The sequence below is a fragment of the Notothenia rossii genome (genome assembly GCF_949606895.1).
Source record: "Notothenia rossii genome assembly, chromosome: 6".
Classification (NCBI taxonomy): Eukaryota; Metazoa; Chordata; class Actinopteri; order Perciformes; family Nototheniidae; genus Notothenia; species Notothenia rossii.
In genome coordinates, this window is record NC_136909.1 from 88255231 (window position 1) to 88266385 (window position 11155).

The 11155-nt window shown below is 41.6% G+C and overlaps 1 protein-coding gene across 1 annotated transcript; it reads right to left on the reverse strand.

The window, feature by feature from the left end:
- Positions 1-5796: 5796 nt before the first annotated feature.
- On the reverse strand, positions 5797-10829 carry LOC307044252 (uncharacterized protein). The gene is made up of 2 exons (XM_079689339.1): positions 10785-10829; positions 5797-7914 (listed from the first exon to the last, which is right to left on the reverse strand). The coding sequence occupies exon 2, from the start codon at positions 7571-7573 to the stop codon at positions 6542-6544; it is 1032 nt and encodes a 343-aa protein (XP_079545465.1). The 5' UTR covers positions 7574-7914; positions 10785-10829; the 3' UTR covers positions 5797-6541.
- Between the last annotated feature and the right edge of the window lie 326 nt (positions 10830-11155).

Consider the following 11155-nt stretch of genomic DNA (forward strand, 5'->3'; position numbering starts at 1 on the left):
TTTGGCACTTGCACTAAACATCCTCCAAGCAGAGAAGAACATCTTTCTTGGGTACCTGGCTCCAACCATTGTGCAACTGCAATGTCATATGAATGACCTGTTGGATGAGAGCACGAAACCCACTGCTGCAGAGGGTCTCATTACATGCCGTCCCCTCATAAAGAGCATCTTGCAGTCACTGAGCACAAGGCTGGCAGGTCTTCTGGAGAAGAGGGAGCACATACTGTCCGCTATACTGGTGCCAAGATTCAAGCTTGACTGGGTCCAAGATGAGGAGAAACATGTGCAGTACAGATTGATGCTGAAAAGAGAATTGCAAACCAACTCTGATGACTCGGATGCAAGAGACTCAGGTCAAACCCAGTCCAGTGGGGAAAGTAACAAGAAATATCCTGCAACTTCATTCTTCAGATTTAACAGAAACCCTCAGGTTCCTCAAAAATCTGAAGTGGACACGTATTTGGATGCCCCAACCACAGATGGGTTTGATGAGTACATGCAGTTTCCAAAACTCAAAAGGCTGTTCATAAAACACAGCACTGCCCTCAAGCGCTCCGGTAGAGAGGCTCTTCAGCATCGGTGGTCAAATCTTCAGGTAGGGATGAGCTGTGATTATATTCCTCATCTAATTATTTCAGTAATTGCCATTTGCCTCAGTACACAATTCCTTTAATACAGATTACTGTTACAATGTTTGCCACAATAATCATGATGTTAAAATGCCTTCTCTTCTTCTTCTTTCTTCTTCTTCTTGCATCTCATTCAGGCCCAGGAGAAACCGGCTGGGAGATGACAACTTTGAGAAGCAGCTGATCTTGAATGCCAACAAAAATATTTGAAGGTAGATATATTATTGTTGTGACCTGTTTTTTGGGCTATAGAAGTAAAATGTATTGCTAATGGAGATGAGTATATTGGTGTGCAGAGGTGAGCTGCATACAAATAACAGTCAGAGCATATCTTGTTTTTGTTTTTACAGGAAGCAAGAAACAGCAGATCCACCAGGGAGAGACCAGACCACTTTGACCGAAACAGCAGATCCACCAGGGAGAGACCAGACCACTGTGACCGAAACAGCAGATCCACCAGGGAGAGACCAGACCACTGTGACCGAAACAGCAGATCCACCAGGGAGTGACCAGACCACTGTGAGCGAAACAGCAGATCCACCAGGGAGAGACCAGACCACTGTGACCGAAACAGCAGATCCACCAGGGAGAGACCAGACCACTGTGACTGAAACAGCAGATCCACCAGGGAGAGACCAGACCACTGTGACCGAAACAGCAGATCCACCAGGGAGTGACCAGACCACTGTGACCGAAACAGCAGATCCACCAGGGAGAGACCAGACCACTGTGACCGAAACAGCAGATCCACCAGGGAGTGACCAGACCACTGTGAGCGAAACAGCAGATCCACCAGGGAGAGACCAGACTACTGTGACCGAAACAGCAGATCCACCAGGGAGTGACCAGACCACTGCGACCGAAACAGCAGATCCACCAGGGAGTGACCAGACCACTGTGAGCGAAACAGCAGATCCACCAGGGAGTGACCAGACCACTGCGACCGAAACAGCAGATCCACCAGGGAGTGACCAGACCACTGTGAGCGAAACATTAGATCCACCAGGGAGAGACCAGACCACTGCGACCGAAACAGCAGATCCACCAGGGAGTGACCAGACCACTTTGACCGAAACAGCAGATCCACCAGGGAGAGACCAGACCACTGTGAGCGAAACATTAGATCCACCAGGGAGAGACCAGACCACTGCGACCGAAACAGCAGATCCACCAGGGAGTGACCAGACCACTGTGACCGAAATAGCAGATCCACCAGGGAGAGACCAGACCACTATGACCAAAACAGCAGATCCACCAGGGAGTGAGCAGACCACTATGACCAAAACAGCAGATCCACCAGGGAGAGACCAGACCACTGTGACCGAAGCAGCAGATCCACCAGGGAGAGACCAGACCACTGTGACCGAAACAGCAGATCCACCAGGGAGAGACCAGACCACTGTGACCAGTGACAGAGGATCTTCATTCAGATAAGGCCTTTTCAGGATGGACAGAAAGTAACAATGTCCTTGCCCCTGCACACTTTTGGACTCTTTTTTTATTTTCACAAATTATTATTTGTGATTTAGTTATTTTAGTTATTTATTTGAACTGTAACCAGTGGTGACAGATCTTCACTCAGTATTTTCACTCACACTGGACAGAAAGTAATAGCAGTACTGTCCATGGGCCTTGGACTCTGACTGACTCTTTAAGTTATTGGGTTTTTTTACCAATTTTTTTTACCTTTTTTGCCTCATTCATTTGGGCTGAATATTGCACCCAAGTTATGACCCAAGTTATAGAACTTTTTGTTCTTTGGGCAAACAAGTCAAGAAAAAAAAAGAATGCGACTGACTTAATGAAAAGAGAATTAATGTTTAAATGTTTTGCACTTTGAATATTGAACTTTGAGGTACAACCTTAGTTTCATACCTCAGCCTGGTTCCTACCTCGTGTTGTGTTAGTACAGAGTTATGTCGGCACATGTTTATATGTTATATGTTTGCACAATGACTACTTTCACTTTTGGTACTTTAAGTATATTTAGATTATTATACTTAATAAAGACCATTCAAGAAGCACGTTTTTCCTCATGTTTTTGAAAATATAATGTGAAGATGAAAGCTGCAGCTGCTACTAGTGTGGACTGAATGGGCGGCAGCAAAGCGTTATGGAAATGCCAGTATTCTGATTGCTGTCTGTGGTTCTATATGGGTTATGGCAATCATTTTGACAAATAATAGCTCGCAGCAACGTATTGAAAAAAGAACTATAAACTATAAATTAGTTCATTTTTGAAACCATGAACTTTAGTTCAACATTTTGAATTATGAACTATGAACTGAACAAGTTCATTTAAAAATGTGTGAACTGTGAACTGAACCAGTTCATGTAGAAAGTGAACTTTCCCAACACTGCTCTCAATGCTCTGTGGTCTTTGTTTTTGAAAAGGCCCCCAGATCTCCCCATGTCGCCCGACGACTTCATGGTTATACAGAGATCCAAGGAAAGGCACGCGCACTAGAGGACGTGTCGGCTCATGCCCTAGCTCAGCATCATGACTGAGTCATAAGTGTGTAAAGGTGAAGTAGACAGAGTAATTAAGCTTGAAGGACAGAGACAGGGAGGTTAGTAGGTGGTTACCAACGGATGCCTTCCCCTTGCCGCAATGGCCGTATCTGTTTATGGCCCGTTTCCTTACGTTACACCCAAAAGGGCCTCGCCCAGAAAGGGGTTGAAAGAAAGATCAGGATGAAAAAGTGGGGAGAGAATGTGGTTTAGGTTTAGGCAAAGAGCCAGAGTGGTTAAGATTAGTGGTCAGATTAAAGGTAAAGTAATAGGCCTGCTGATGTATATTTAAAAGGAATGAGAGGCATGGACCTAGTATTTATGTTTAGGTACCAAACCCCAATAGGTTAAGTCTAGGGGTAAGATTAGGGTGAGGTAATAGGTCTGTTGTTGTATATTTAAAAATACTGAGAAGCATGGACCTAGTATTTGTGTTTAGGCACCAAATCCCAATTGGTTAAGTTTAGGGGTCAGATAAAAGGTAAGGTAATAAACCTGCTGAGGCATACTAAAAGAATGAGAAGTATGGACATAGTATTTATGTTTAGGCACCAGATCCTAACCGGTTAAGTTTAGGGGTCAGGTTAAAGGGTAAGGTGATAGGCCTGCTGATGTATATTACAAAGAATGAGAAGTATGGACATTGCAGTTATGTTTAGGCATATGACCTCAAATGGTTGAGTTTAGGGGTTAGATTAAAAGGTAAGATAATAGGTCAGCTGAAGTATACTTAATAAGAAGGAAACGCATGGATAATGTACTTATGTTTAGGCATATGACCCCAAATGGTTAAGTTTAGGGGTCAGGTTAAAGGGTAAGGTGATAGGCCTGCTGATGCATATTACAAAGAATGAGAAGTACGGATATAGTATTTATGTTTAGGCACCAGACCTCAATCGGTTAAGTTAAAGGGTACGGTGATAGGTCTACTGATGTATACTACAAAGAATGAGAAGTATGGACATTGCAGTTATGTTTAGGCATATGACCCCAAATGGTTAAGTTTAGGGGTCAGGTTAAAAGGTAAGGTGATAGGTCAGCTGATGTACCCTCACAAGAAAGAAAAGCATGGATAATGTACTTATGTTTAGGCATTTAACCTCAATTGGTTAAGTTTAGGGGTCAGCTTAGAATAATATAAAATAAAGATTTATTTTTCAAACTAAACGATCCGAAAATTGTGTTCATTTGCATGTTGTGACTCCCATCCTCAGCCACTGGAGTGGTTTGCAAAAATACTGTAGCAGTCAGCCATCCATTCGTGGTCTCCTGCCTCCATCTAGTGGTGACAGGGGGTAGTGCAAGTATCCTTTTCTCACATGGTTTGTTTATTAAAAACAATTTATTATTATTGTAAAGGATACCAGAGGGATTGTCATAAACCCTGAGTGACCGGAGAGGTTCCTTTGGATTAAGCTTGTGAAGGGGAAGAGTACTTTATTGGTTATTTTTAGTGGTTAAAATTGAAAGACAAATGGTCTTTGAATCAGAAAAAAACCCAAAATATTAGTCAAAATAATCCGTTTTGTTGTCTAAAAAAACCAGGATTATCTGAAGATCAAGTTGCCATAGTTTGTCATTCATCTAAAAACAGAGAGAGTACTATGTTTTTTTAAAAAGAGGTTTATAGGGTCATGTACTAATGACGCTCCTATTTGTCCAGTGCAATCTTCATGAACGGCAGCATAAAAAGCTCTCCAAATAGAGAGAACAATCATAGCCATTAGCCTCCCTAGGTTTTGACTCGTGTTTTCAGTAGCATCATTAGCATAGCATGTCGCTCCCCAATAGCCGTGGGCTAATGGTATCAACATCCGGTCCGGGGTCATGGTTCATATACTCCTGAGCTCATGACGGCATCCGTTAGCACTCTATTAGCTCCGTGGTAGCACGGTAAAGGTTGTTATCTGACCATTTTTGAGGGGAATAGACTTTTTATTGTTTTTTTTATTTTTATTGTTTGTGTCTATATAAAGGTGAAACCAAACGGTATCATTTATAATAAATAAATATACATAGATCCTTTTTATAGAAAAAGAATCCCAAAATTAAATAGGCTACTTCTCAGAGAGGTTATGTTTGCATTTGCGTATTACAAGTCTTTAATATTAGGAGTGAATAAAGCGGATGTTACAGCGCCTTCACTTAATAAAATTAGTTAGTCAACCGCTTTTTGTATTATTTTAGAATAAGTAAGAGAGTTAAAAAGGATTGGAATAAAGTAGTTGTATTAAGGGTTAAGCGACCCACCTATTAAAAGTTCTCTTTTAGAAATAGGGTGAAGATAGACGGAGAGAGGGAGAGAAAGAGGTGTATCTCAGGTGGGATACTGGTTAGAGAAGTTCAGAGGTCAGGAGTTGGGCAGTGCATACGTTCCACTCTCCCTTAGCCGGAATAGGCTTTCTCTGTAAACCTGCTACCCTCTGGCAGGACCCCGGAAGGCCTGAGAGGGGAAAGGTCTGGGTTAAGTTTAGTGAGCAGAGAATCCTATTATTATGTCATATGTAGAATAAGAAAGTAATTAATAAACATCATCCTACTGTAATTATTATTTGTGTTCTGTATATTAAACCTGTAGTTGAGTAAAAAATAAGCATCTTTATTCAGCATCATTACTAAGAAGAAAGGAGGGAGGGAAGGAACAAACCGAATCCAATTATTTTTGGTGTTTTTATTAAATAGAAAATGATCAATCAACGTATATATACTTTTTAAGTATTACAGAAATAACAATAACTTGTCATTCCCTAACATCTTATTTCAAAAAGGAAAACTATAAAGAAATAATCACAATAATACTAAATTCTGTCTAGTCTATCCAAGGGGATGAAGTAATAAACGATGAGGAAGATATGAGAACAAATATATATAGTGTTTATATTTTATCTTTCTCTAAAAAATATATAGGACCCCTATCAAGGATTATGTTTTTTAGTTAGACTCCCCTAACAGGAAACACTTAAAGTGATTGGTTCCTTACCAGTAGATAGATTTGGAAATATACTCAAGAAACATGTATAGTTTTAACTTTAGACACTCTAAAAGGAGTGTATATATGTACATAGAGGATTCCTAACAAAAGGATTTAAAAAAAGGAAACAAAGGGTTAGACTCCTCTATAGAGAAACCACTATGGCTGCTTAGTGCAGTTCAAGTCAATACACTTTGGAATAATAGGAAACATGTATAGTTTGACCTTTTATGTATTTTTTTGAAAATATATACAAATATGTGAAAGACCCCCTATCCAAAGGAATTACTTTGTAGTTCAACTCCTCTTGTTTTGGAGACCCTCTAGGTGCCTTGTTACCTTGAAAGGAGTAAACTCTAAAAGGGAAAATGATTATGGTCAAATTACTGTTTAACAAGTCCCGAAGTATAGTCCTGTCCCTCGGCTTATTTTATAGGTTTAGGAATGATTTCCAGTGTTCCCACATTTTTTCAGCCGTGTAGGGGGTCCAATGGATACGGTCCCCTTTGGTGGAGAAGTATTTACGCTCCAGTTCCGGTATGTAGTTTGGGGTTTGAATGATCAGTTTATTAAGGGTTCTGATGTTTCTGATGGTGCTAAATGACAGTTCCGGAGCGTAGTTGATGCTTGTCATACGTACTGTGGCATTGGGGAAGGTATCTCTGGTGGAAGCTAAAAGCTGATCCAGATTATTTGATACGATAGCTCTGTTGCTATTGTCCCTATCGTTGAGGCCAAAGCACAGAAGAACTTTTCGGACCTCTCCTGATGTTGGGGTCATGTGTTTGATAAGAAAGGCGGCCTGGCCCAAATTGGCCCCTGGGAAGCTATCCACCTGTATTTTGATATTCTCTATCGGTTGGAGACGGGAGATATTGGAGTCCCCAATTATTAGGACCTCACGTTTAGGGTTCAGGGACCGATTCTTTTTCTTATTTCCCCGGTGTTCATGGCGTGTGGCCAGACTTGTCGGAGGAGAAGGGGAAAGATTGAAGTCCTCCGTTATTAGAGGTCTGGAGCGTTCCGGTCTAGGTTCCGGAAACATGTGTGTTGTCAGAGATGTGTTGTCTAGCATCTCAGTCCTAGGAGGACGGGTGGTCGGAGTAGAGGGACTAACCGGAGTTAAATCTCGGTTAGGGAAAACCACATTCTTGGCCATTAATTGTGGCTGAGGGATTGATTGGTTGTTGGTGATAGTTAGGGGGGTAGGTGGCTCTAAGGGTGTCCTATTTTTCTCCGGAGGTTGTTCCCCGCTTAGGCCTCGGGATGCTCCAGTCTCGAGTTGGTGGACTGGAGTGGTAATGTCCCCCAGAAAGGGGGGTCTGTGTACATCGATCCTGATGTTCATCAGATTGAGGTCTTCTGCCGTTTGGATAAAAATCCAATTTTCTGTTGTGTGGAATTTTGATTTTATCCAATGACAGGCTATGTCCCAGGCCCTTTGTTCTTCTCCGTCTGTCATTTTCCTTCATTTAGACAGCAGATCTGTGATTGTTTGAGTGTGGTGCTCATCAGAAATCTGTAAGCCAGTCTGCAACCAATTAGTGGCATTGCCCTGAAGCAGATGGGAGGTTTCTACCGTTGGGGTGTAGGGCCGAAATGTAGTTGCTAATTTGTCTTTGGCCAAGAACAAATGTGGAAGGAGGTTGTTTGCGCCCTGTATGGTCTTCCTAATTTTTCCTTGGTGGTGGTAGGTACGCAGGATCCTAAAGATGATTCTTGTGAGAATCTGGAAGTCATTGTACTCCCTGGACGTCATATTGGCCGTTCTCTATTCTTTCCTTCTTTTCTTAGATTCCAAATCTATGGAAAGGATAGAGTAAATATTGTGGGTTAAAGACTGATCAAATAGGAGCTTGTGATTAGAACAGAGAAAACGAGCGATTCAATCAATCAAACCCCGGTTCAGAATAAGTCCCCCGTTTCTCCAGGCACTGGCTGGGAATCGGTTAAGTAAAGCCACCGGACCTCCCCATGTCGCTCGACGGCTTCATGGTTATACAGAGATCCAAGGAAGGGCACGGGCCATAGATAGCGTGTCGGCTCTTATCTTAGCGTGGAATCATGATTGAATCAGAAATGTGTAAAGGTACAGTAGACAGAGTAATTTAAGTTTGAAAGACAGAGACACGGAGGAGGGTAGCTGTGGTCACGGCGGATGCCCCCTCTTGCCGCTTTGGCCGTATCTGTTTATGGCCCGTTTCCTTTCTTTATCCCCACATAGGGCTCGACCGGATAGGGGCTGAAAGAAAGGTCAGAACGAAAAAGTGGGGAGAGAATGTGGTTTGGGTTTAGGCGAGGAGCCCGAATGGTTTAGTAGTTGTATTTTAAGGGAAAGATGGTTAATGTATTTTATAGAATTTGGAGTTAAGCCCCTGCTTCCAGCTCGTAAGGTTGAGGGGTCAGATTAAAAGGTGAGATCATAGGTCAGTTGATGCACACTCACAAGAAGGAAGCGCATGGATAATGTACTTATGTTTAGGCATTTAACCCCAATGGGTTAAGTTTAGGGGTCAGATTAAAAGTTAAAACAATAGGCCTGCTGATGCTTATTGAAAGGAATGAGAAGTATGGACCTAGTGTATTTAGGAACCTAATAAAGTTAGAGATCAGATTAAAGGTCAGGTAATAGGCCTATTGATGTCACTAAAAATAATGGGATTAATACAAGAGGGATAAAATAGAATAAAATAGAATAAAGAATTATAAAAAAAAATAATGATCCGAAAATTATGTTCATTTGCATGTTGTGGCTTTCATCATCAGCAACTGGAGTGGTTTGCAAAATTACTGTAGCAGTCAGCCATCCATTAGTGGTCTCCTGTCTCCATCTAGTGGCGGCAGAGGGTAGTGCGAGTATCCTTTTCTCACATGGTTTGTTTACTAACTTTAGAGGTTCATACATTTTAAACAGCCAACAGGAAACTGTGTTTGGAGTTCAGAGCAGAAGATTTGAAGGGGAAAAAATAAAGATGACGAAAATAAATGTATTGATTTTTTTTTTTTAAACAAACAATAAATTGATTTTCTGTATTATTTTAGGTCCTTTAATAAAGGAACACACTAGTAGTTTGTGATTGGACAGAGAAGAGTCTGCTTATTGTCCCGAGTCAGTGGTGAGGACCAATCAGAGCAGAGGAAGCTCCACCAGATGGAGCTGATGCAGGATTTCACTGCTGCACCTTGACTCAGGTGTTGTACTTCAGTTCAGCTTTTAGGTACTTTAGTTCACTTCATTACCTGCTACTTTATTCTTCTACCATTCTACATCTTAGAAGCAAGTATTCTACTTTTTCTGAAGTACATGTATGTGATAACTTACGTAAAGAACATGTTGTGTAAACGTTTCAGATCTAGATTAATAACACCAAATATAATCACCAAATTGTCCTGCCTTAACTATATATTAAAATATGATTCCTTGGTGGAATTCACGAGGCACAATGTACTGTATATGACCTTTATTTAAAAAAGAAAAAGCTCCTCCTTTACCAGCTGTTACATTAAAGTGAACAGACGGATTAATTAATTATTATTATTAAATAATGTGAAACATATTATCATGAACTGGTGCAGAATGAGTACTTTTGTACTTTAAGTATATTTTGATGTTTAAACTTGTACTTTAGTGAAGTGTTGAATAGAGGACCTGAAACAGATTATTATCACACTGTGGTTTCACTAATGTTTCTGAAACTAAAGATCTGAGTCCTTCCTCCTCCTCTGTGAGAAACCATAAACCAGCTGCAGTTCCTCAGAGTGACCACTGGAGGTCCTCCTCCTCCTCCTCCTCCTCCTCCTCCTCCTCCTCCTCCTCCTCCTCCTCCTCCTCCTCCAACACCTTTAGCTTTTATTTTTGGCCCATATTTGAGCTTCCCGACTGAATTGAACACACCTTTTCTTTTCGTTTGTTGACGTGTTTGGACTTGAGTTATTTTTTTTTACAGTAAAGACTAAGAAACAAAATGGCTTCCGTCCTGCTCAGCTGGTGTTTAACACAGAACACCTGAAGAGAAGACTACAACAGAGAAAGAGTCCCTCACAGTTTCATCAGAAACTAAAACCTTAATGTGCTCTGTGAAAACAGAAAACTTAGAAATAAGTTAAAAGACTGTCAGCAAAAGTAGTTAAACAGTTCCCGTTGAATGACAGTTTATAGAATATATTCTAATGCCATCAGATACAGATATTGGCTGTAAGTACATGTTGTAACTTTACAGTCTAGTACAAGTACACTTCTTCATTATCAGGACACATGTAACAAGGTGAGAATACTGCATTAAGACGTTTGAGTTTCACTGTTTAGACTTTAGATCAGAGTTCCTGAGGGGGGGCCAGGAGGGCGTGTTGATCGACCAATGAAACGCAGCCAGAGTCTCTTAGGTGTTTCAGGAGCAAAGGCCCAGGTGAGCTCTCTGATGGCTGCTGGGTCCTAGTGCCCTCAAGTTGCCTCCCCCTCCACATCAGTAGCCCTCCTGACAGACTGACCCCCATCAGCCTGAACTCCTCTTCCTCCTCACAGGGAACTCTTTAAACTAACCTGCGCTCTCTCTCTGCTCGCACAGCTCGGAGGCCATCTTGTTTCCCAGCTTTAAACAATCACACGTTCATCAACTCAAGCGTTTCTGCGACCACAACAATCAACAACATCAACCAATCACAGCTCTACTTACTGAACTGTTAGCCGTGAGATTCATCAGTAGCAGCCTCGTCTGAGCTTCATCAACTTCAGGGTCCATCAGACGAAGTGAAGTGAAGGCGCTTCCTATCCTGTGTGTGTGTGTGTGTGTGTGTGTGTGTGTGTGTGTGTGTGTGTGTGTGTGTGTGTGTGTGTGTGTGTGTCCTCACCTCACTTTTTACAGTTAGCAGTCAGACTGGTTGGACTGAGTCTCAGTCTGTGCTGCGTTCACAGGATCAAATGTTTTTGTGAATAGAATTATTGGGAAGGGATCTTTAACAGAGTTTCCTGCTATACTAACCTGCAGTGCGTTTGATAAAAACAGGAAGTCATTCCTTTTTTGCAATTTTGCAGAATAATGTCCGA